The sequence below is a fragment of the Gobio gobio genome (assembly GCF_949357685.1).
Source record: "Gobio gobio genome assembly, chromosome: 17".
Classification (NCBI taxonomy): domain Eukaryota; kingdom Metazoa; phylum Chordata; class Actinopteri; order Cypriniformes; family Gobionidae; genus Gobio; species Gobio gobio.
In genome coordinates this window covers 40,970,002-40,997,924 of record NC_137110.1, presented here as the reverse complement: position 1 = coordinate 40,997,924, position 27,923 = coordinate 40,970,002, and the positions used below count along the sequence as shown (strand labels likewise).

At 37.4% G+C, this 27,923-nt stretch overlaps 1 protein-coding gene across 2 annotated transcripts; it reads right to left on the bottom strand.

Annotated features, from left to right (window-relative positions):
- Positions 1-176: 176 nt before the first annotated feature.
- rgl3a (ral guanine nucleotide dissociation stimulator-like 3a) lies at positions 177-24,684 on the bottom strand. Of its 2 annotated transcripts, none has more exons than XM_079841590.1 (17): positions 24,487-24,684; positions 18,032-18,321; positions 16,807-16,851; positions 15,716-15,885; positions 15,469-15,623; positions 15,140-15,388; positions 13,525-13,628; positions 13,343-13,427; positions 12,059-12,136; positions 10,935-11,021; positions 10,799-10,831; positions 10,555-10,676; positions 6,808-6,903; positions 6,090-6,225; positions 4,132-4,404; positions 3,842-3,956; positions 177-1,495 (listed from the first exon to the last, which is right to left on the bottom strand). In XM_079841590.1, the coding sequence occupies exons 1-17, from the start codon at positions 24,655-24,657 to the stop codon at positions 1,347-1,349; spliced, it is 2,358 nt and encodes a 785-aa protein (XP_079697716.1). In that variant the 5' UTR covers positions 24,658-24,684; the 3' UTR covers positions 177-1,346. The 2 variants fall into 2 exon arrangements, with proteins under 2 accessions (XP_079697716.1, XP_079697717.1); XM_079841591.1 differs by lacking the exon at positions 24,487-24,684 and adding an exon at positions 20,239-20,634.
- Positions 24,685-27,923: the final 3,239 nt, after the last annotated feature.

Here is a 27,923-nt window from a genome sequence, read left to right as displayed (position 1 = left end):
AATTTCTATTTGAAATATAAAAGAAACATGATATGAACGATATTGACTGGAACTTATGTTTTTTTTTTAATTATTATTATTGTGTTATGACCACAAATAGAAAACAAAACAGAATAATTTTTGAAACCATCAGAAATGCATGTATTATTTTAAATCAAAGAATGCAAAACACAACAATAAGTGCCAAATTAATTTTTAATTACACATAAAGAGACAGACACACATTTCAGTCAGGAATTGTGGCTTTCTGTGAAAACAGCAAATGTGTGCTTTTAATGCTGATTCAGGCCCCCTTCCATTTAGCAAAAAACACTTATTAAAGTTTCCAAGAAACACAACAGCTGCACCACTATTTAGCAGCAAACTATTCCACACAGACCAAGCACTTACTTTTCACAGACTTCAGCATCTAACTTACTTTAACTTTCACAAAACACATACAAAGTCAACGAGATTCATCTAGTGCACCCAGTGCTCTTCAGTTCTCCGAAATGCATTTGCTCAGAAAGTCACAAGATATCCAATATGGATGAGTAACTTCATTTGACACTACTAGAAAAGCAACTTTAAAAAAGAAAAGTATTTCTAAAAGTGATAATGAAGTGCGAACATCTTTCATTAGGACAAAGATTAGGCACACATGCCACACATCAATAAACATTTTCCATCAGTACAAGTCTTAAATAAAAGTTTAAAATAAAGTTTTAGAAGAGAAACAGCTTATGGGTTTGAGATTATTGCACATACAAATAGCTAAAAAATAAAACCAGATGCAGAAAGGAAACAAAGAGATTAATGTGCACATACAAAAGTTAAATTAAATACTCTAAAACTGAAATGCATCAAAATATTTAAATATTGCTATTAAAATAATGTGATCTTTATTAAAATTATATTAAAACATATTTAAATATATTATCTCAACATTGTCATTTAGAAAATGACCTAAATAACTTAATGTATCTTTCTATTCAGTTTTAACCTACCACTGAATATTAGCTGCATAAAAGCTTACATTTATAAGTCATATTTAAAACAAATGTGTTCATCCACCTACATACAGATGTTTCTCAGCAAAACTGAGAAAAATCATCTGCATGACCCCATTTCAAAGCAAAATCTTTGAATAAACTGGCAGTAGACGTGCTCAATTCTGCATCCATAAGTCTGTTTTTAAATGTATCTGAGTTTCGACATCCAGTAGTCACCAGTTCTCCTCATCAGCTCTTTGTTTGCTAACAGAGCGTTTGTTCTATGCAAAGTCAACCCAGTAGTCCATGTGGTTATATAGTCTCTGTTCACATTTTCATGTATTACACCCACCATGTTGTGGGTTGTCATTCACGTTACTTGCGTCCCTTCAGTACCGCTCCAGGGCTCCACGATGAACCAGGCGTTCTGCTTACTTTTTTGTAAAGCTGACGAAGCACAAAGTCATAGTTGGCAGTGGTGCACATGGCATAGAAGACGTTGGCTTTGTCTGGGATCAGCAACTCTAATATAAAAAAATATATATAACATTGATTTATTGCATGCTAAATAAACATAAAATATAAATATATAATACAATTTTGTAATAAAACATTTAATTTAAAATTAAAGGGATAGTTCACCCAAAAATGACAATTCTGTCATCAATTACTCACCCTCATGTTGTTCCAAACCTCTAAGACTTTTGTTCGTCTTCAGAGCACAAATTAAAATCTTTTTGATTAAATATGAGAGCTTTCTGTCCCTCCATTGACAGTATGAGCAACTATCCCTATGACGCTTCAAAAAGTTCATAAAGAGATCGTAAAACTAATCCATATGAATTGAGTGGTTTAGTCCAAATTTTCTGAAGAGACAAGATTGCTTTATATAAGGAAAATATTAAATTTAGGCTTTTATTCACATACAAACATTGATCAGATCATTAAACAGAAGCTCAACCCGAACCTGCTTGACGTCCGAAAACAAACCTCTTGCGGAAGCTCAAACATGCTGCATAATAAGAATGAACCTCACTGGTTCTTGCTGAAGCTCAAATGTGCTGCGTAATACGAGAATGAACCTCATTGGTTCTTGTGGAAGCTCAAACGTGCTGCGTAACACAAGAATGAACCTCATTGGTTCTTGTGGAAGCTCAAATGTGCTGCGTAACACGAGAATGAACCTCACTGGTTCTTGCTGAAGCTCAAATGTGCTGCGTAACACGAGAATGAACCTCATTGGTTCCTGTGGAAGCTCAAATGTGCTACATAATAAGAATGAACCTCACTGGTTCTTGCTGAAGCTCAAATGTGCTGCGTAACACGAGAATGAACCTCATTGGTTCTTGTGGAAGCTCAAACATGCTGCGTAACACAAGAATGAACCTCATTGGTTCCTGTGGAAGCTCAAATGTGCTGCGTAACACGAGAATGAACCTCATTGGTTCTTGTGGAAGCTCAAATGTGCTGCGTAACACAAGAATGAACCTCACTGGTTCTTGTGGAAGCTCAAATGTGCTGCGTAACACGAGAATTAACCTCATTGGTTCCTGTGGAAGCTCAAATGTGCTGCGTAACACGAGAATTAACCTCATTGGTTCTTGTGGAAGCTAAAATGTGCTGCGTAACACGAGAATGAACCTCATTGGTTCTTGTGGAAGCTCAAATGTACTGCGTAACACGAGAATGAACCTCATTGGTTCTTGTGGAAGCTAAAATGTGCTGCGTAACACGAGAATGAACCTCATTGGTTATCGTGGAAGCTCAAATGTGCTGTGTAACACGAGAATGAACCTCATTGGTTCTTGTGGAAGCTCAAACGTGCTGCGTAACACAAGAATTAACCTCATTGGTTCTTGTGGAAGCTCAAACGTGCTGTGTAACACAAGAATGAAACTCATTGGTTCTTGTGGAAGCTCAAATGTACTGTGTAACACAAGAATGAACCTCATTGGTTCTTGTGGAAGCTCAAATGTACTGTGTAACACAAGAATGAACCTCACTGGTTCTTGTGGAAGCTCAAATGTACTGTGTAACACAAGAATGAAACTCATTGGTTCTTGTGGAAGCTCAAATGTACTGTGTAACACAAGAATGAACCTCACTGGTTCTTGTGGAAGCTCAAATGTACTGTGTAACACGAGAATGAACCTCATTGGTTCTTGTGGAAGCTCAAACGTGCTGCGTAACACAAGAATGAACCTCATTAGTTCCTGTGGAAGCTCAAATGTGCTACGTAACACGAGAATGAACCTCATTGGTTCCTGTGGAAGCTCAAATGTGCTACGTAACACGAGAATTAACCTCATTGGTTCTTGTGGAAGCTCAAATGTGCTGCGTAACATGAGAATGAACCTCATTGGTTCTCGCACATCAAGCGAACATGTTTGAGGTTCCGTTCACCACAACTGATGTGTGAGTTGATGAATGTTTATATGTGAATAAAGGCCTAAATTCAACCTGTTCATCATATAAAGCGACTTTGTCTCTTCAGAAAATTTGGACTAAACCGCTCAATTCATATGGATTACTTTTACAATCTCTTTATGAACTTTTTGAAGCGTCAAAGCGTCAGTTGCGTAGCTGTCAATGGAGGGACTGAAAAGTCTCAGATTTCATCAAAAAGATTTGCATTCGGTATTCCAAAGACGAACAAAAGTCTTACCGGTTTGGAACAACATGAGAGTGAGTAATTAATGAAAGAATTTTCATTTTTGGGTGAACTTTCCCTTTAAAATAAAGATAAAAATATTAAAATAAAAGTTAATTAAAAAATATTAACAGATACTACAATTATATATAAATAATACTAAAATAACTATATTAATTAAATACACTTTCAAGGCCATACATAGAATCAAGAAGCTCACCTTTGTCATTAGAAAGCACTTGTGTGAGACTAAAATCCTGGCAGTTCATCTCCTCCAAGTTGTGTTTCTCCAGAGCTCTCTGAATCACTTGAGCTGTCTTGTCTTGACTGGTTATCTAAAGAAAAAGAGATGATACTGTTTCAAGACTTTAGAATCACTGGGCCTGACAACTAGCCCATCAACAGACATATTGCCTACCAACTGCTAACAAGAACTGTAAAATAAAAAAGACCAACAGAACAAAGCAGAAATCTAGGACCATGAGACACCAATTGTTAAAGTCAACTTACCAAAATACTTTTATAAATGTTTCCGTTGTTGCCAAATTCCACGCTGACTCTGATAATACAAGTATCGGCAACTTGCTTGTTGTACATTGGATGAAGGGCAGCGTGCAGCTGGAGAGAAGGAGAGGATGACGAAGATGATGAAGATGTTGCAGATGAAGTAGGGGAGGGGCTGTCGGACAGATCTGCCTGTAGGGATCTTCGAAAGGAGGTGGGTGGAGTCAGAGAGATGGTGGGTGCGTCTACTGAGATGTCCTGACAGGAAACAGACGGTGACTGAACGAAAGAAAGGAGAAAGACTACTTACTACAACACATCGAATTATCTGCAAGAACAGCACAGGGTTTTCAGATATATTTAAAGGAATAGTTCACCCAAAAATCTCCCCCTCAAGCTATCCTAGGTATATATGACTTACTTCTTTCAGCCGAACACAATCTGAGTTAATTATATAATATCCTGGCCTTCCCAGCTTTGTAATGGCATTGAATAGTGTCTGATTTTTTGACATTCCTAAAAGCGCATCCATCTATCATAAAAGTAATCCATACAACTACAGTGGGTTATTAAACGCCTTCTGAAGCAGAGCGATGGTATTTTGTAAGAAAAATATCCATATTTAAAACTTTATAATCTATAAATCACTGGCTTCCAGCGACGCCAGTAACGCCGTTCACGAGAGAGTCGAATACTGGCGGAAGGGTGACCTCTGACCCGACGTATGACATAGGAGTAGCCAGGATATTTAATATAACTTTAATTGTGTTCGGCTGAAAGATTAATGTCATATACACCTAGAATGGCTTGAGAATGAGTAAATTATGAGATAAATTTCATTTTTGGGTGAACTCTTCCTTTAAGTAGCATACGTGACAATATGAGGTGCATCAGATAGCAACACAGATTGCAAGCAATAAATATTTCTGTAATTTATGTAAAACAACAGGCCGGCAGAGTTGTTATCTAAAACACTGTGTTCTGTCAACTTCACTAAAGCTCTTTGTTGATAGTGCAAACATGAACTACTTTATGACTGCAAGGTTAAGGCAAAACAAATCAGTCACAAACACCTGAATGGAACCCAAAGACCACAGTATAAACATATGGTCAAATAGGTTTTGAGTTTATATTAGGCCAGTCAGATTCAGGACTACTGATTTATTTAAATTAATTATAAATAAATAATGCAATAAAAAACAACACACTTAATTATACCCCCTGACCCGCATACACCGAAAGACACTGAGAACACAACAAGACGTCATGCAACAGCTGAAGACATCCGTCTGACGTATATGTACATCAGTGCTATTTTAGTGTTTTTAATATACTATTGGATTACTTGTTTTGAATTACCTTTTTTATTTGTATATTTTTCAGTTTTAGTAATTCTGTTTTGTATGGAAACTTGTTTCTGCCACAGAATAAACAAATACAAAGGTAATTGCGACTTTTTATCTCACAATTTCTATCGCGATTGCTAGATAATAACTCACAATTTTTACTTTTTCTTTAGTTTAGTACTAATTTAGTACTTCAACTTTCCATTTACATTTTTTAAGTTCTTCATCAAATATTAAAAATGTATTTTATTTCAGCTTAGTTTCAATGACCCAAAATGTTTTTAACAGTTTTAGTTAACGCTGGTGTACATAAATGTACACAAAAACTGTGTAGACAGAATTTGAGAACGAAGTTTGAGTGAACAGCCCTACATCTACAAAACCATCAATATACTGAATTTTTAAAGCCACATTTAGTCAATTCAGTGCTTTTATCAGCCACAATAATGTAATTTCTCAGCAAATAAATGGCATTATGTGCTACTGATTAATTTAACATATCATAATTATTTTGATTAAACGCTTTAATCGAGTGATAGCCTACACTTATATTAAAAGAAGAAAATATTGTAGAAACTAAAGTACAAAACATCTGTAGCTCTAGTCTGCAGTTTTTACCTGTACTTTGTAGCTAATTGGTGAGAGGTAGGGGTTGATAAGATCTTCCATCTCTGAGCCACTGGAGCCAGAGGATGATACACTGATCTGATCAGCAAGAGTTTTCTTTGAGCAGTTCTCACTCCCAGACAGCAATCTACAGTAAGCAGAAGAGAAACACATCACAGAAAAACAAGGAAGTTAGCAAAATTTCTTATTACCTTCTGAGTCTGAGAAAGGCCCCTGTATACTTCATGCGAAATCAAAGAACCAACTGGTGTGACATTTCTGGAGAGCTGCTTTAATGGACAAATTGAAGTTATAATCCTAATTGAAAGCGACACTGACATGTTTTTTTCATGTTTAATAATGTAAAGCTGCTTGCTTTAAAGCAATCTATTGTATAAAATGCTATACAAATAAACGTGACGTGACTGAATGGAGTGCCGAACTGCAGAGCTGGTGCAAACACTAGATGCTTACTTAAATGCTGTTTTCTCATTATTGTAATTTTTGTTGTGTGTTTATTTTGTTATTGAGAGCAGCACATATTTATATATTAATCTAAATGTCGCTCTCAGCAGCGAAGGTGGCGTCGGGATGTTTGCTTACAGTATATCGCAGCAAATGTATTTAAAACGTCCTTTTACACCCAAGTGAAAAATGCTGTGAGTATATTGGGGCCTTAAGTCTATAAAATGGAAACATCTGCTTTGAAAATGCGAATAACATCACTCACGAGGTCAGTTTCTTGGATATGAGGCGGTGGCTCCAGTGGTTGGGTGAGCCTGGGCAGGGGTCAACTGGTGGCTCCAGCTCTCTTGACAACTCATAACTGTTGAGAAAGAAATACTGACAGTTGGTATCCAAACATCTGATATGGTGAGATGACAATCTTCTGAAGTACCCGAAATACCACTGCCTTGAATTCAAAGTCATTTCTTTTAGGGTGTGTTCACACTTGTAGTTCGGGTTGCTTGGTTTGTTTGGTCCAGACACTTAGTGCTGGTCTGTTTAGCATTCACATTGGCATTTTTAACACCGAACCTAAAGGCATAGGGATACGTTCACAACCTGATTGGTCAGCTTTTATGACGTGTATTTCAAGACAAAACTTACCGAACATCCAAAACAATGCTGTTTGCTGGGATAAATGCGCCTGTTGTATGTGCATCAGTGATGCGCGGGTCAATGTATAAACAACCCGCACCCGACCGACGTTTTCAACTAACCCGCCCGCAACTCGGACCGCAAAAAAAAAGAAGAAAATATTGTACCCGACCCGCTTCCTGACCCGCATTTTTTAAAAGTAGTAAATGCTCATCGTAGCTCATTGGGCCATTGAGAAAATGTTTCAGGCCCTGGCGTGGTGCGCTCAGAGGTGCAGCAGCGAGAGCAGGAAGTTCTTGAGGCGGCCCATCATTTTCCATTTCAGCTCCAGATGCATATTATTGATGAACGCGATGTTTATGTTTCGACCCGGCTTGAAGAATTCATCAGCCCACATTTGGAAAACATTTGGAAAAGTGTGAAAGCCCTTAGGAGCGCAAACTGTTATTTTTCTGAATGCTGTATGATATAGCCTAGTGTTATGTAATACAGGCTTGATTTATTCATTTATTTCGTTAAATTTTCTTAACAATTAAGATGCTGCATGTGTTTATCCAGTCTAATCGAAGTGTGCGTCTCTCCCCCGACTTTCCCAACAAAAATCCCGCCCCCTCTCAGAAAATACATAAAACTGACTTTAAATGCGTTTAAAAGTAGCCTATTAAAATGGTACAATGGCATTGCTCAGCTCAACGTTTTGGGAAATCGGGCATTTTGTCCCGCGTCAGCATTTATTCAAAAGTTAATAACGCTCAACATTCAAAAGGTAAATAAGGATTTATTGACGATCCGACCGACCTTGACCCGAATATCATTAAAAATATTTTTGGATGACTCGTAACCGCGGGTAACCGCGGGTGGCCGCGGGCACCCGCTCATTTTGGATCAACCCGCGCATCACTGATGTGCATACCCTAGGGGTTGAACGACCTCAGATTTTCAGTCGACATTTATTGTGATGAAAGTCGAGTCGACTAGTCGCTGAAGACGTCATTAATTAACAAATAAGTCTGAACCTTGAGCTGAGACGCGAACGCAGGTTTTTTTTTTGTGCACACCTATGGCATATGACACAGCGCTGTCCACAAGGTTATTGCTCCTACATAACAGCTTTTTTATCAGTTATTTTGTCTTTGGGTCGTTATATTTCTCACAGATTTCTGCTCGATCTGAATCAGATACAGATAAAGTAGCACAATAAAGTTTACATATACACTCACCTAAAGGATTATTAGGAACACCTGTTAAATTTCTCATTCATGCAATTACCTAATCAACCAATCGCATGGCAGTTGCTTCAATGCATTTAGGGCTGTGGTCCTGGTCAAGACAATCTCCTGAACTCCAAACTGAATGTCAGAATGGGAAAGAAAGGTGATTTAAGCAATTTTGAGCGTGGCATGATTGTTGGTGCCAGACGCGCCGGTCTGAGTATTTCACAATCTGCTCAGTTACTGGGATTTTCACGAACAACCATTTCTAGGGTTTACAAAGAATGGTGTGAAAAGGGAAAAACATCCAGTATGCGGCAGTCCTGTGGGTGAAAATGCCTTGTTGATGCTAGAGGTCAGAGGAGAATGGGCCGACTGATTCAAGCTGATAGAAGAGCAACTTTAACTGAAATAACCACTCGTTACAACCGAGGTATGCAGCAAAGCATTTCTGAAGCCACAACACGCACAACCTTGAGGCGGATGGGCTACAACAGCAGAAGACCCCACCGGGTACCACTCATCTCCACTACAAATAGGAAAAAGAGGCTACAATTTGCACAAGCTCACCAAAATTGGACAGTTGAAGACTGAAAAATGTTGCCTGGTCTGATGAGTCTCGATTTCTGTTGAGACATTCAGATGGTAGAGTCAGAATTTGGCGTAAACAGAATGAGAACATGGATCCATCATGCCTTGTTACCACTGTGCAGGCTGGTGGTGGTGGTGTAATGGTGTGGGGGATGTTTTCTTGGCACACTTTAGGCCCCTTAGTGCCAATTGGGCATCGTTTAAATGCCACGGCCTACCTGAGCATTGTTTCTGACCATGTCCAACCCTTTATGACCACCGCATGTACCCATCCTCTGATGGCTACTTCCAGCAGGATAATGCACCATGTCACAAAGCTCGATTCATTTCAAATTGGTTTCTTGAACATGACAATGAGTTCACTGTACTAAAATGGCCCCCACAGTCACCAGATCTCAACCCAATAGAGCATCTTTGGGATGTGGTGGAACGGGAGCTCCGTGCCCTGGATGTGCATCCCACAAATCTCCATCAACTGCAAGATGCTATCCTATCAATATGGGCCAACATTTCTAAAGAATGCACCTTGTTGAATCAATGCCACGTAGAATTAAGGCAGTTCTGAAGGCGAAAGGGGGTCAAACACAGTATTAGTATGGTGTTCCTAATAATCCTTTGGGTGAGTGTATATAAATGCATTAGTGAGAGAGAGCGATTGTGTGTGAATTAATTCTACCTGTCAGTGTCTCTCTACTTATAGCTGTGAGTATTAGTTATCAAGAAATATATGCTAGAACTTTTCAGTTTCTACGCTATTTTGATAAATCACAGAAACAGTGTTGACAATACATTTCTACGCTACTGAATGATTCTGTGTGCGGCGCGTGCAATCTCCATGTGATGTGCGAGCTATGTGTGTGCACATTACAATGCAGCACGCATTCGTTTAGAATGGTGATTAACTTACCGGTTTAAAACGTGCTTTCTCCCGATCAATTTTGAGCATCCAGATGGCATAATCAAACATGTCTTGTGAAGAGCTCTCTGAGCATGTATTTATTTGTCATTTTAACTATTGGAAACGGAGCGTGCGTGTCGGGAAATGGCTTATCCTGTTGTGCCTTCTACAGGCCAGCGGCTAGTCGACGTCAAGCTTAAAGCGTCATGGCAGAGCATTACTATATTTTATTATAATTATTATTATAATACTATTATCACATTATTTTAAAGTCGACTAGACCACTAGTCTGTGCAACCCCTAGCGTACCCTACATATGATGGTATTTTGTCCAGCTGAGAACTTGTGAAGAGCTTATAATGTGTGTAAAAGGAATCATTCTGTCGCACACACAAATGAAGATCTGCTGTGAGGAGATGTGGTTCTGATGTATGACGAGAAAAAAACAGGCATGCATGAGCATTCTGTCCTTTTTAGGGTTGCATCTTGTGACATCATGTCCTGTTTTTGAAAAGATGGGTCTTGGTCCGCTTGTTTGGTGCACAACAGGGTTCAGATGGCAGCGTTCACACTTATTCAAATGAACCGCACTAACAGAGCAATGGCACCAGGGTTTGTTTTAATCTAACCAAACATGCCAATGTGAACACACCAGAATGTGCAAGAAGCGTCTCACCTCTTCTGATCAGAAAGGGGCATGCTGTTGTTGAGCCAGGAAATGATATGAGGATGTGATTGTAGAGTGTACTGAGCACATGATGCCTGCAGCTGCCTGATCTGAGACAGAATCTCAAACTCCTGAACACAGAAAGGAATGGAGACAGAGAAGCCTTGCGTTAACACTCTTGACATGCTAGCTCTGGACCAAAACCTAGTGAGCTTCTTTTCACTAAAACAATATTTAAGTTAATTGTACTTACTTTCCTACGCTTCTCAAAGTTGATGAGACCTCCCTGTGAGCACAAAGAACAAAGTTTATCTTTTAATAAAAAAAAACCTCTGAAATAGAAAACATTATGTCTATGACATGAATTAAGGCCAGAAAACAATTCTCACCTGTACATTATCACTTAGTGCAGTGTCCAACATGGTGAGAACGGTCAGATAAGTGCCCAGGTACGGCAGCTCGCCGTTGGAGGGGTTCTGCCAGAAAAACAAAGTTGTACATTTACAGGCAAAAATACACTATAGTTCAAAAGATCAAAAGGGGTCTGTAAGATTTAAAAATATTTTTGAAAATACTCTAATGTTCACCAAGGCTGCATTTATTTGATCAAAAACATGGTCAGTAATATTGTGAAATATTATTACAATTTAAAATAACGGTTTTCTATTATAATATATTTTAAAATTATTTTATTCCTGTGATTGCAAAGCTGAATTTTCAGCATCATTATTCCAGCCTTCAGAGTCACCTGATCCTTCAGAAATCATTCTAATAAGCTGATTTTGTGCAAGAAACATTTCTTATCGTCATCAATGTTGAAAACAGTTGTTGTAATCAGTGCCATTTAATATTTTTGTGGAAACGTGATACAGTTTTTTTTCTTCAGGATTTTGTAATGAAGAAAACATTCATTTGAAATCTAATTTTTTGTAACAATGTAAAAGTCTTTACTGTCACTTATGGTCAATTTAATGCATCCTTGCTAAATAAAAGTATACATTTCTTTTTAAAAAAATGGTTCTTTTGAACGGTACTGTATACTATATTTAAACACATGAATCCACAGAGGTGTTTCAATTAAAATGTCCTCTTTTAAGCACAGCTAAAATTGATTTATGCCAAGTATAAATATCTTAATAAGACGAACACACTGTTGAAGAATCTTTACTGATGATAAACCTGAGTCCATCAAACGGTGTCGATTGGCATTATGGTAATACCCTTTTGAGTGTTTTAATATTAATTAATACACTCAAAAGGGTATTACCATAATGCCAGCCAAAACAGTTATAATTTATACTCATATCTTCCAGAGCTGGAAGATTTAGACACATTTTCATTTTAGAAATGAAATTACTTTAGTCAAATTAGCTGATGCAGATGCATACATCCCAAACAGGGTGGTTGTTTCCCAGAAACAACAGCTCAAGTTGTGCCAGTGACCTTAAATAAGACAAATGCACAACATACAGAAGGGCCTTGTTATTATGAAAATGGCTCTAGTGAATCTTACCGTGTGCTTAGATGTAGGACTAAGTCTGGGAGATTTTGGTGCAGAGTGAGTCTCTACCTCGGCTGACTGGTTTCCTTCCTAAAGCAATCACAAATAAATAGATGAAAGAACATTTAGCATACTTAAATGCAAACAATCTCAAGCAGTGATTTAGATAAGCATATGACTGCAAACCGAGCATAAGATACACTGAAACAACTGGCCTGGAGAAACATTTACATAAATCACTTTAGAAGGCATTCAAAGCCAATCTCCCACACCCGAAGAGATGCCACAATTCTAGATTATGTACAATTACAGAACATAATAAAGATTAAGGCAAAAGAGGAGTGGAACAGACTACTACAAGCCACCGTAGATAACAACAATGAATGTTTTGTTGTTAAACATTGAACACTAAACACTGCAGAACATTGTGGGATGTTTTCCCTCCATAATGGCTCCTTTGCCAACAGGATGATTCTGCATTTTTTAACCTCATCTTCGTCCAGCTCCTATTGATTTACTCTTTGTATGTGAGCTAGAGTGAAAAGTGGTGTGGAAAATATTGAATGTTGCCAGGTAGCATCTTTTGAGATAGTAAAAAGAGCATAAAAACAGCCATGGGATGAGATCACGTCATAATCTTATCAGAGATTCAACAGTGCTATCAGTTGCTACACATAATGTTAAATCATTAGAGGCACCTGTTTGCACATTGCAGGCCAAAGTGTTAGATATTGATGGAAGTTTGGGGTCAGTACGATTTGTGTGGCTAGAAATTATAATTTTTATTCACCAAGGATGCAGTAAATGAATCAAAGGTGACAGTAAACAATAACATTTTTAATAAAAGATTTCAAATAAATGCTGTTCTTTTGAACTTTCTAATCATCACAGAATCATTAAAAGTATATCATGGTTTTCACAAAAATATAATTAAGCAGCTCAACTGTTTTCATTGTTGATGTTAATAGGAAGAAATGTTTCTTGAGCAATAAATCCTCATATTAGAATGATTTCTGAAGGATCATGTGACACTGAAGGCTGGAGTAATGATGCTGAAAATTCAGCTTTACCATCGTAGAAATAAATTACATTGAAATATATATTAAAATAGATACTAGTTATTTTAAATTGTACTAATATTCAACAATATTACTGTTTTTAAAGTATTATTGCTTAAATAAATGCAGCCTTGGTGAGCATAAGAAAAATCTTACTGACCCCAAATTTTGAATGTCAAACTTTTTAGAAGATTAGGGTAGACAACAGGTTTAAAACAGGCAAAGTGGTGAAACTTACCTCTACGAGGATCTCTCGATTGATCAGCACACAGTTCTCATCGGGAAAGGTGTCGCACAGCTGATCAAAGGCAGTCATACTCTCCCTGAAATTGCACATTTTATGGATTTACATTTACTATTTTGCAAACTGTGTGCTTTAATGGTTTAATGGCTGCTTGTGTCAGGATCAGAAAGCACTACCTGCTGATTGCCGCCCAGGTTTTCTTTAGCCGGTAGACAGCATTGGACTGAAGAGCAGATAAGATGGCTCTTAGAGAGGAGAAGTTTCTCAACTGACGGCACTCCTATAATACAAATAAAAATAAAAAGAACAAATCAGCTTAAAATAATGGAAAAAAAAATCTAAGTCTTAAGAAAAGAAGAGAAATATTAACTTCACAAATTCAAACCGGATGAAATATGCACCAATATAAAGTGATACAGTTATCTTTAAATGTCTGTTCCATTCAAATTCATGTCACCAATTCGATTATTTTTAACTTGCTCAACAAGATTCTCTTCAACCTGTAGCTCTGTCAGGACAGTAATTAACAGGAAAGAGAAAACTTCAGCAGAGTGTATTCTGCTAATGCCTATTATAGTGCTCCGTGTGGCAGAGCTAAGGCATTTTTTGCATTATGATTTGCGCTCTGACACATTTCAGAATGCAATCATGCATTTAAGTTTGCGTTCACATACATGCCTATTCATAGTTTTCACATGACGTCACACCCATCCACCTGGAGGGCAAAACAAGGCTTTCCTCCATTGCTCACCAGCTATTTTTACCAGGTTTGTACTAAGCACTAATGTAGTAAGACAAAATGTATATAATGAGCGAGTACATCATAATCCATTTTCCAAACCGTGGTTTTGTCTTATCTTGAATCACTACGGTGCGCCTATAATAAGTGTTTCTATTCAAACTATTTTAGACCAGTTGGGTCTCCACCGCTGCGGAGTAGCCCAGTACCAGCGTGACTTGTCATAGACATAAACAGAAGTAGCTCCAGCTATAATGTTCTTCCGTAAGATACATGCAGTTTTGTTTATTAACCACTAAAGTGCCAAAAGTTATGTACTAAAGCTACTATTTATAGTAGTGTACAGGCAAGTAGATGAACGCAGAATCAGTGAGTCGAATCAGCAGTTTGGATCGCCAAATTTCAGCAGTTTGGCGGTTTGACACGCGATCCGAATCATGATTCGACTCACTGATTCATAACGCTTCGAAGCTTCATGATGCTGTGTTTTGAAACCGTCATCACTATACAAGTCATTATTTAGGGTTTTTTTGCGCACAAAAACTATTCTCGCCGATTCATAAAGTTATTGTAGAACCACTGTAGTGAGATGGACTTTGTAACAACGTCTTTAGTACCTTTTAAGGGTCTTGAGAGTGAACCGTGCATTGTGCCAATGGAGGCCTTTCAGAGCCATCAGATTTCAACTAAAATATCTTAATTCGTGTTCCGAAGATGAACGGAGGTCTTACGGGTGTCGAACGACATGAGGGTAAGTAATTAATGACAGAATTTTCATTTTTGGGTGAACTAACCCTTTAAGTGTTTTTCACATGAAGTGTTTTGGAATGTCCCGCTGTTTTTAGTGAAATACTGCAGCAGTGCTGTATATGGATCACCAGTGAACAAAACTTGAATTTTGTTCACATTTTTGTTTACTCTTCTTTTGAAAGGTGATCTAATTACTTCTGACTTGAAACAGATGGAAAATGTACAGGCCTGTGCTGCAGTTCTATGAATGTTTTTCCCTCCAGATCTAAACGTTGAAAACTATCAATAGTATGTTTACACACCTGAGCCACAGAGATCCACTTTTCAATAATCTTTGCCCTGTGTGTAGGGCTGCTACGAGGGCAGGATGGGGAGCCGAGAGGGGAGGTGGCAGAAGGGCACAGCAGAGAGGTGATAACGCAGTTAGTGATGGCATTAAACTGGGCAATGGTGGCACGGACCGTAGGTGCTAGATCCCGGTTTTCTTTCTTGTCCCTTTGAGACCAAATGCAGCCAAGGCAGTGAAAAGGAACCACTTTGACAAAGAGTTCCTGAGAAAGAAATGGAAACAGATGAATAAAAGTAGGCCAAAAATAAAAACTAGCCTCAGTATGCAAAACTTGACACCTACAGCATCTAATAGCGTGAGCTGCTCAGCTATGTCTAGTGCGGGGAATGCCAGTACATCCCCAATCTCTTCTAGGTCCCGTCTGTCCATGGTGTCTTTAGTTGCTGGACTCTCTTCACCAGCAGCACTGGCTTCTGCTGATGTAGCCATGTGCTTGTCTGTTGATTCATAAGAAGTTATTTAGCACATTTTTGTTTTTTTTTTGGGTGTATGTGCATAAAAGCTAAATTAGTCATATTTCAAGGCTTGCCTTCAGTCTGAAATTTTCTGAGAAGAGTATCGGCTTGATGAACCAGACGTCTGAAACAAAGGCGATGACGTAGATGAACACAGAGTAGCCGGAGAGCCTGGTGATCCGGAGAGTCCCGAAGGTCCTCATGATATTCATCTAACCACAGCCGAATCAGACAGGGCAGAGAACTGCACACACATAAACACACACTCTTTGTTAGTACATTATTATTTCAGACTAATTACTGAAGCTCTTGGAATTAGGATGAATTACCAAGATGAAAAACCAGTTTCAAAACTTTAATGCAAGTATAATGGTTGCATTCGCAAGTTTCAATTTAAAGATCATAAAACATTGGTTCTCTGAAATGCTTGATTCTGATTGGTCAGTCGCAGCATTCTGAGGTCAGTTATTCCCTGATAATGACCATGGAAATGCTGTATAATGATTGCTCATTCGGGTAATTGAGGCTGGCACTTCTTTCATGTCTCTCGTATCACACCATGGACGTGTTCTCTCTGGTTTCCTTCCAAAAACTTTAAAATGGTTTCTTCTCAAATCAATATTCCATATCTCCATCATTATTTTTGTGGTGAAAAGCTATGCAATAAGTGATACAACTGTACATTTTACCTAATGTCTGTCTTGTTTCAACTTGTTCATTCGTTTAGGCTCAAAGTGTGTTGCTAAGATCAGTTTTCTTCACAGAAGCTTTGTGTTTAACTCTTTCCACGCCAGCGTTTTTTTTTTTAAATAGTTAATGAGTTCATAAAATATTTTAAAAAATCATAAAATCAATATTTTGTGTCTAATTATTTACTTATGTGATAAGTAGTCATTTAATAAGCGGGAAAATCACTCCTGGAGGGCCGCTGTCTTGCAGAGTTTAGCACTAAATTGCCTGAACACACCTTTCTGGAAGTTTCTAGTATGTCGAGTAAGACCTTGAATAGCTGGTTCAGGTGTGTTTAATTAGGTTTGGAGCTGAACTCTGCAGGACAGTGGCCCTCCATAAGCAGGACTGGACACCCCTTACATATTTGACCACAGAATATAACAAATTAAGCAGAATTAAAGACTTCCAGGACGTTTCTGAAGATTCAACTCACCTCCTGACACAGACACTGTTGTCCAGATTGGTGACCATGTCCTCTCTACAGAGACAAATAAATAAGTCTAAAGTTTATATTCAAAACATTCCCAAAACCCTTGAAAGAAGCTTTAGCATTATGAACATTGCAACAATATCTGTTCATGTTTTTAACACAAACGTGTCACAAGTGTTCTTTCAAGGCATATTGCCTTTATTTATGGTTCAACAGAACACAAAGGACTCTCAATGTTCAACAAAAGAGCCTCTGCCACCTCTGACTAGTCAAGTGAAACCTGTTCTACAATGTGAGGTGTTCTCCTCCATTCCACTGCATCACTGATATGTATGGTGTGACTGTCATACTGCCAGTCATTGTGTGTCTCATGGGAAACACTTAGCCTCACACTGAATTTGGAAATTTGGGCTTCCCCCTTCATTTGATTATTCACTAAGCCTTACCTACATGGTGTAAATATCATATTTAAATACCTGAGGGATAGCTGTGTCAAAAACTAAAGGTAACAGGCTGACAGGTCTTCAAGGCACTATAACATTATGACTAAAGAGCTAAAAGACATTTAAGTGTGTTTTAGACAAAACCAAGCTAATATTGATTGATTATAAATGCTTATTTTTTAGTAGAAATGGAGTCATAAGTAAAAAAAATATATATAGAGAGCATTTGCCCGCAAAATGGTTGTATTTCCCAGAGAAACTTTGCGTTCACTCGCAAAAGCATTAAAATATAGTTGTTCTTAACAACCTTAAATTAGAATGCAAAGTTCCTCTAAGGAACGCAAAAAAAAAAAAACATTGAAATAACAATTGTTAATTTTGGCTATACATATAAATTGCAAAAAAAAATAAAAAAAATACACTATCTACTGTATATACACCCCAAACTAACTAAGTAAAAAAGTATTTTATGCTCGCCAAGGCTGCATTTATATAATCAAAAATACAGTCAAACAGTAATATTGTGAAATATTAACCCCATTTGCACTGTCACATGATCTTTCATTCAAATATGTTGCTGCTCATATTTGATGTCTGCTCATATAAATGTCTTATTAACATTATATATATATATATATATATATATATATATATATATATATATATATATATATATATATATATATATATATATATATATATATATATATAATATTATGTTAGTTTAATGTCCTTGAACCCTCTGAGGCAGCAATTAAACTTTTTAACTGAGCATGTATGCTCACCTTTGAAACAGGTGTTCTATGAGAGTATTTGCGCAGGTAAAGGCTCTGTAGGTGGAGAGGAAGATTTGCATGTAATCTGGGTCAGGGCACTCCGGGTTCACCAATTCTGTGACAAGACGCTCCAGAGTGGCTGCTTTAAGCCTGCGGACCTTCAGTGTGCGGTACTGCATGAAGCCAGAGGCAGAATCGTTCTCAGCGGCATCAGGTGGGGGTTGGATGGGTTCTCTGTGAAGAGTGACCCCATAGACGGCCCCGTCTTCCACCTCCTCTCCCCACTCCTGCACTGGGTCCTGGACAAACAGATCATCAGGCTAAACATGTTGAATTTGCAGCTGATATGATGCCCATTGCAGTGCTACATAAAACAAAAACTGTGCAGTCCTGATGAAACTGCAGTGCGTCATGAGATTTTAGAAGAAAACTAAAAATAATGCCTGCAAAGCACTGAGCTAACATTTCACGAGTCCAGGAAGAAATATACAAAACAGGAGTTGTTTGGAAAATACAGGCAAATTGTTATCCAAATTGCAAGTCAGGAGGAGTGAATACACTTTATCTTCATTGGCTTGAGAAGAGAATGCATTGCATATTACATTTATGTTCTCAGCAGATGCTTTCTCAACAAAATCGTGTAAAATAAAGTTCAAATTATGCTATAAGCAAATACACCAAACATGTTTACGGTATTAACAATAACACACTGTTCAATGATGCCCACACAAGAAGACTTCTCATTTCCATTTTTTAAGGAAAGAGGAGAAATCATTGTGCAAAACCATAACTAGTTTACAACAAAAAGCCTCATTGGTGGTAAAATGAAACCACGATTATTTGCATAGCAAATACCATCCCTGAATGAATAACAGCTGTGGGTAAATAATAATAAAAAAAAAACATTTGGGGTTTAAACAAAGACAGACTGTGTGATACACAGAAGTAGATTAAGTCCAGTGTTTTCTCTTTCAGCAAATCTAGGTTGTTGTTGGGCTGGTTATTGTGGTTGTTGACTGATTCAGATGTGACCAGCATTAGACGACCTGACTTGAGAACATATTAGCATAATGGTGTCACTGGTCACAGATTCTTGAGGCACGGGATGTTCCCACCATTTACATGCTATTAGTTTTTAAAAAAAAAGAAATATGAAACAATTCCACATTGTACTAAAATGTTCTTAAAACAAAGTCTATTCAATTTTCTTTTTTGATTTATCAAAATAATGACTAGCTATAAAATCACCTATAACTCAACACTATTAATTGTAAACAAAATACACTACCATTCAGAAGTGTGAGGTCAGTAAAAAAAATGTTTTTTTTTTTTTTTTTAGCAAGGATGCATTAAATTTATCAAAAGTCACAGTAAAGACATGTATAATGTTACAAAAAAAAATCAGATATTTTGAACTTTATATTCATCACAGAATTGTGGGGGAAAAAATAGCACAGTTTCCAGAAATATATTAAGCAGTACAACTGTTTTGAGGAACTTGTTTTGTTCTATATCTCACAAATCATTGCTCAGAATATACATAATATGCAAACCACACATTTGGAAAAGGTTGCGCTTCCAAGTAACCCAAGGACAGTCTATTCTTCCAACAAATCAATTGCTGTGAAAATCACAAGTGCATTCTTCCCAGAAACTCCAGTCAAGCAAAACAGAGAGCTTTCCAAGCCAGTGTCTCCTTTAAAACAGTGCCATGGAACAAAACACAGGGAATGATGGGGGAGGGAAAGCTGAAACTATCACAGGTCAACTGTGAAACAAGACATCTTCAATCTACAGGTGGGTCTGAGAACAAACACAAAATGAGTTCTGTTAGAGACTCCCAAGGGACAATTGAACAGCACCACACCCTTCCCTGAGCCCTCATTACATATTACCCTAGGGTCAACAGCCTATTAATCGCTTTCCTAAAGCCAATATCTCATCTAAATGTAAAACCACTGAGTTTTTGTCAGTGACAGGAGAACATTAGTGAGATGTCCACAAAGAAAGAACAGGAAATACAGCATTTTCTAGCCTATAGCTATTCAAGGGAAGAGAAAAATAGCCTAAGCTGAACGCCGCGCGACACTGTACAACAACCCGCGGTTCATTCTGATGATGAAAGTTATTTCTCTCTAGTCATTTTAATTTCTTAAAATCACATTCAACAGACTTAATGTCCTCGATAAAACAGCTTAACTCAAAAAGTGACTTACCATTGTGAACTCCCATTTGCCCATGTTGTCAGCTCTCTATTCTTCAGCCGTGTTCAAGCAGTGTAAGCGTTCCGACTTTCCATTAGCGCAGCAAAAACTTTGGAAACTATATTCCTTAGTCAGCTGGTGTCAAAGTTGACTGTCATGTCTATGGAGATGCAGGGAATGAATAACTTTGCGAAGTCCGGTTTAATCAAAAACTCCAGTGAAGATAAAGTCAACCTACTGTACATTTCATACCTACTGTACTATATTTATTGTCATCAATTATAAATATATGCTTTAACAGAAGTCTGACTGAAGAAAATGATCTTCGTTATGATTATGTCGGAGTTTTATTTTAGCTGTCTAAATAGCACACAGCGCACCTGTCAAGCGCTTTAACTGCCGTGGGTTGGTCTCGCTGCGTAGACCATGGCGTCTAGCATGACGTACGGGGCGTGCTTATTAATATTAACTACGTTACGCGAAGATCAGCGAATCGTACTATGGTGAAGGCTTGAATCGTGAATATTAATTAGGTGCATGTCCAATCGCGTCGGGGAGTCTACCAAGTAACTTTGCATTGCTTTGCTAAATTGATAACAATAATATCGAGTGTTTCTGATAGTTTTTTTGTTTTTTGTATGAAAATTCAGGTTAAACAAAAAGATTCTGAGGATTTAAAATAAACGTAGGCTACACAAAGCTAAAAGTAACAACATCAAATGTATAATACACAATTAATTCAAACTTTTCCCTTTGTAATTTAGAGAGCAGCCAAAAAGTCTGAGACCAAGTGAAAATCCTTTTATTTACCAATAAACTTTCCATATTTTCATCTTAATCAATGGAAGTAAAGGAAATCTGATTGTTTGTACAAAGGTAGGCTACAAAAAAAGGTTTTTGACCTACATGCAGAATCGTAAATATTTTTATTTAATTAATTTTACATTTTATGTGTCATTGTTTATGTCAAGGTTTAAATTACATTTCAAATCCCAAAATTGTGCTGATCAACTGGCAAATACTACTGCAGCCCACTTTATCCAGGAAAAGAACAAATGACTCAGAGACCACTCTGCAGATCCTAAGATGGTGGAAATAGAGATATTGTGTGTATTTTAACCCCATTCACACAATATCTCAATGAGACAATGAGCAGATTGTTGGTTTCTGGGTACAGTGAGTTCATTAATGTCTTTCTGTTCTCTCTGACGTAGATCTGTGAATGTGCAGTGGCCTCCAAGAAGCCCACCCCATGCTCATAGAGACACGACAACCCAACAATGGGTGACGCACACTATACTGAACTCTTATTGACAAACCGCAATCATCATGCTTAAAGTATTTATGCATATCATTATCCACTAACAATACCACTCATTACTAAGACAGAGGTCACATGCTGATGTGTGTGCATTCATACACTCCAACAAACAGATCCTTATTTCTTTATTTTAAATTAATTTGAAATATTTTGTTTTACCATCCAATTCCATGGTGCAACAAAGTCTGAAAACCAGGTTCAATAGCTAACACACACAAAAATCTTACATGCCAGCAATGCTAAAATACTTTTCATTACTGACATGCTTAATAACATTCTGGTCGGGTAGTACATTTTAGTGAGCTTCTTGGTGATGGATTGCTTTTATTGAAATACAAGCAGTTTTATTGAAAGACACTTTGTTAGGACAGCATGTGCTTAGGATGTAAATGTCAATGCCTTAGTTTATTTTAACCCTATGAGGGTGTTTACTACAGTGGACTGATCTTTTACATCATTTCTAACCATTCAGGGTTGTGATGCTACCTAAACCACTTTTGACACACTAATTCTGACTTTTCTCATAATTAGGGCCCGAGCACCGATGGTGTGAGGACCCTATTCGAATTGCTTGGTCGATTCTTCTTCTTCTCCAAAATTAACCGCATTTTTGAGGGCCTAAACATGCTTGAAAACTCATGAAACTTTATCAGAAGTGGTGAAAATGTACGTCTGATATGGGTTTCAGAATTATTTGAGGCAAAAGGGCTCGATAAATAAATATAAAAATATAAATTAAGCGTCATTCGTGCTACGTTTCACGTACAAGTATGAAATTCGGTAGACACATGTAACAGCCCAATACCTTAAAAAAAACAGGAAGTGAGATATTTTGAATTTTCTCAGCAAAATGTTTGCAGTTTTGGCCATTTCCAGACGTTGTACTTTAACAAACTCCTCCTAAAGAGTCTAATCTTAAGGCCTCAGCGATGTTCATTTGTGAAGATCTTGAGTTTTCGCTGAAGGCCGTTTCAGTGGCGGCCCCACAAATGAAACAGGAAGTTGTTGTAACTCGGGCATACAATGAAATTTCATATGTTTGATAAGAGTCCTGGCCTGAAGACATCTATATGCCAATATTCAGTTAGTCATAGCACCACCTGCTGGAAATGGCATCCTTGACACTGAAATAGACCCTTTTCACAGACTGTGATGACGCGTTTTAACAGTCATCAATATCGTAAAATTGCAACGTTTTTTGTATTTTCATAAAAAAAAAAAAAAGTACATTTATAACACTAAGACTTTATATTTTATTACTTTTGCATAAAATTACAATTAAAAAAAAGTTACCGCTGCTGTGAGGGTGTTTAGTGATAGCGGCTATGGGAGTGATGGTGAAAATGAACATATTTCTCTCTTTTCACTGCTGTTATCAATCTCTCTCGATTTTTTCCCTTTTTGAAAGTTGTGAAATCACTACATATTTAATGTATTCTCTCATTCACAGCTATAATATTTAACCCAACTATGACGACTTCCGCTCTGAGAAACCCGGAAATGTGAAACGGGTCTATTCACTCCCTGAAACACATTTAAATATGCCATGAAGTCCCAAACATGCTAGAAACACATTAAATCAAGCAACACTTGGATAAGTGCTAATGCATGCGATTTACACCACAAAACAGGAAGTTGTTGTAACTCAGGTATACAATGTCCGATCTGCCCCAGACTTCACATGTTTGATAAGTGCCCTGGTAGATGACACATCTATGCGGCAAAATTTATTTATAGTCATTGCGCCACCACCTGGTAGCAGTGTGGCAAATACAAATGACTGACGTAGTCCACCTATTTTTTATATACCACCGTGCTCTGTTTTTCTATTGGGTGCACGGGTGCAAGGGCCCTTTCATCGCGGCTTGCAGCTTTAATCTTCATTTTATTTTCTTACAAATACACTAACTTATTTAAAAGTTTGGTATTGGTACGTTTTTTTTATGTTTTTGAAAGAGGTCTCTCCGATGCTCACCGATTTTAATCAAAATAAAACAGTTTTCTATTTGAATATATTTTCAAATGTAATTTATTCCTTTGAATACAAGGCTGAATTTTCAGCATTACTCCAGTCTTCAGTGTCACGTGATCCTTCAGAAATCATTCAAATATGGTGATTTGTTGCTGAAGAAACATTTCTTATTATTATCAATGTTGAAAACAGTTGTGCTGCTTAATATTTGTATGGAAACCCATATTTTTTTCAAGATTCTTTGTTGAATATAAAGTATTAAAAAAAAGCTTTTGTAACAGTATAAATGTCTTTACTGTCACTTTGAATCAATTGCATTCTTGCATAATAAAGGCATTAATTTGTTCCAAAAATTGTACTGACCCCAAATTTTGAATGGTTGTGTTACATTCAACAAAAGTGAAGCTGACAACAATTTTTCATATATTGCAATCAACAAATATTCATCAAGGGGTTAAGAAGGGATGGATATACATTTTACTGTGTTACGGTTGTTCTGTCCTAGTTCATTAACTCATTTCTAGCCAGCTTTGGATCTTTATACAGCAGCACTACTTAAAGGAATAGTTCACCCTTCAAAATTAAAATTATCATTTACTCTCCCTCAACTTGTTTCAAACCTGTTTCTTTGTTTCAGTATCCAAACAGTTGATGGTCCCCAATGATTCCATAGTATTTTTTTTTTCTCCATACTATGGAAGTCAATGGGGACCATCAACTGTTTGGTTACCGACATTCTTTAAAATATCTTTTTTTGTGTTCAGCAGAACAAAGAAACTCATACAGGTTTGGAAGAAGTTGAGAAGAGTAAATGATGACAATTTTCATTTTAGGGTGAACTATTCCTTTAAGTTTCTCTGTTCAGGATGAATCACTTGTGCGTCCCTCATTTGGAAGCCACTTTGAATAAAAGCATGCACTAAATGAACGCAAAAGCCATTGTCAAAGGATCACCATCAGCACTGACCTCACTGGGTTCCTCAAGGTCCAGAAGATGGAAGCTCCTGAGCCAAACGCCGGGCTCCTCGTCCATCTGCGCATCCACATGATGCCCAGTCTGGCACAGCAGATGCCTCATTCGTCCCAGTCGTGCCCGCAGACCCTTCTCTCCCCCAGACACCACAAGAGACGACCTCATCCTCCACTCGTATCACACGCCAACTTCCTCCAACAGCAGTAGACACAAGTCAGGCATATTATCCGGCTTTAACATGCATTCAGTAACAGTGGTATGGATCTTCTGTTTGTTGAACTCCAATATACACTGCCCGGCCAAAAAAACTAACCAAAACAAACATTATTGTAGTGATTATTATGCGTGTTAGCATGTTATATGTTTGCCAACAGTTCTTCTAACCCTAATCGATAGAGTGTGTAGCTTTTCATTTCTTAAACAACCATGTAGGAAGACACATGGCCATATTCCAGGATGGCAATGTCAAGATTCATTAGGCTCAAATTGTAAAATAATGGTTGGGAGGGAGCATGAAGAATCATTTTTTCACATGAATTGGCACCTCTGAGTCCAGACCTTAAATTCATTGAATCTTTGGGATGTGCTGGAGGAGACTTTACTGAGTCCCAAAAAACGATGCACATCTTGATGGAAATAAATTTAGTGATGTTGTTTCCATCAAGAGGTGCATCAATTTTTGGTCAAGATCTTGTATTGGCAATGCAAGAGTCGTGCACTCTGTAAAGTCTCCTCCAGCACATCCCAAACCAAAGACTTTCAATGTAAAACAAACTCGCTTTTATTTATTTTTAAAGTTTTGTTGTAGTTTTGAATTTCCTGTTAATTCAGTAAAATGACCTGTAATTATAATAGATACAAGTTGTCTTCCTTGGAGGGATTTTACTTTTTTAGAAAAAAGCCATACAAATCTTTAAAGATCAAATGACTATTAATATAGTATTCATATTAAAATATATTAACATTTTAATATATTTAAATAAAATATAATCAAACTGTATGACAATCATGGGATAAATCGTATTCACGTGAAACACAGGATGAGCTACTCACTTTGGAAGATGCTCCTTATCCAACGTCTGTTCCAAGTAGATCAGCTCCTAATCCATGTTTGTACTCTGACTGCTAAAACCAGGAGACATGATGACCTTCCAGAAAGATCCATCATGGTCTGACGCAGAAACCTGAACACTGTCTGCTGCACAAGTGACTATGAACTGAGGATGTCATCTAAACTTTAGTAACCCAGCAATTCTCATCCATGCATCTCTGATTCTCTCCATGCTGACTAACATGAACACACTCACACAATAATCTAATTGTCTGCACAGACTAATGGGCTGTCAGCTTGGGTTGTTCCACTCAGTGCATCCTTTTCATTGACACAATCTCTCCTTTTTCTGACATTCTTTTGTTGTACATACATATTAATTAGCAGTAACAGTACAGTACAGTGTTCTTGTGTGTATTCTGTAACTGTGAAGTAAATAAACTATTAAAAGTGCATAATGTGAAGCATATAAAATGTTGAATAAATTCTGCATGTCAGAGACGCCAAAAAAGCGATTAGTAACAGATGGGTGATTACTCCAAAAGAAAAAGTGACCACATGTGCTCTACTAATATCACAACAACACAGATTATGGGTGTTTCTATTAAAATTTGATGATTTTCTAACTGTTCTGAACGACACAATTGTGATTTACATAAAATTCTCTTATGATTGAAATATTTGCCCGAAGAAGAAACCCATTAGGTTATGTCCCATTAAACCGTTTATATTCAAATACCTGCAGGTTTCACCCTGTAAACAAAGAAGCAGGCCTCCTTTTCCCGATTTACAAGCCATACCACCTCCTCTTCCACTTATTTTTGAACACAAGCACGTGTCCTATAAGCAAAACTCGTTGTTTTCACATTTAGCGTGGAAACAATAAAGCTTTGATACTCAGCTCACGAGGAGTAAAATCGTGGGGTTGCGCGTGTACCTGAAGCTCACGCGGTGGCTGCAAAGGTATGAAATGGTTAAATTCATCTTGCATTTATTAGTATGGCGCTTTTTACAATGCATATCGCAGCTTTGGGGTAGCAGAGAAAATGTAATTTTGCTCTTTAGGTTGTACGATTCAGACTATTACAAAACTATGTTAGGCCTACTGAGGATCACCACCATGATATGTCTCTGTTGGTCTCTGGGTCTTATTGACTTTAATTTATTTACGAGTGTTATGTTTCATGTAAATTTTTGTTGTAATGACTCTAAATATCAAAGTAGTTTTGGATATTTATGAAATAATTCAGCACGCGAAAAACAAACATGATCAATGCATAGCCTACTGCATCTGCCACTATAATTTTCTGAAAATGTTGATAATCAACCTCAGCAGATTATTGATTAGCTATTTATTATAAACGCTGATTTGTGTGATTTTTGCAATTTTCTAGCAACAATCATTAAATGAATGAATATTAAATTAATAGTAACATAGGCTACACAGGGAAAAAACTGGCTACTTTCATAAATGTATCTTCCTAGACCACCAAACCAAAGTGTCCTGTATTTGTGGAATGTGCCATTTAACATGAAAAGGCTTTGTTTAAATAAATGACACACACACACACACACACACACACACTTCTCTGGAGTCTTATGCTAATGTGAGGCTCGTGCACAAGTATCATCAAAACATATGCAGAATATCTGACAATTACAAATGACTACATTACAATAACAAGGCTGATTGCACTGCGACATTTCATATTTTATGTTGTTCACGTTACTGGGAGATAGAACAACACCAATTAACTGACAGTCAAATCAGAAATGAACCTGTTTTCTCAGCAGTGGTGTTAAGCTCTAATTTACAACTTTGAATAAAGATTCATTAATGCTGATAATTAGCCGAAATAGAGACACAATGGAGATGATAAAACCATGACATGCACAGAAAAGAACCCTGGATTATAACTTTATTATCTCTCAGTGCATGCTTCAGCACTAATGGCAGTGAGGCCTAATGAAATGCACACACCCTCTTATACCTTGGTGTACAGCTCAGCCGCTCACACTGTTATCTGCTTCAGTGCCACCATAGTGTTATATAACAAGGGCAGGAAAGGACTTGGAAAAAGATAGGGAACCTGGAAATGTACTTCTGCTTAATGTTGCGGGAATATCACTGATTCACTGCATTACCTTAAAAACCTCTGTGATTATGTTTTGTTATGAAACAATTCTCAAAAGGGGAGGAAAGAGGAAACAGTATTATGCCAACAAAGAATCCTCTGAATATCTCTGTTATGAAGACATCCGAGATTCGAGCATTAAAAGGATTGAGTACAATGTTGATGTCAAGTCATTGATAAAATCCAGGTATTTTCTAAAGTGCGTGAATGTCTTTGGAGAAACCAAGTTCTTAATTTTCCTGCGG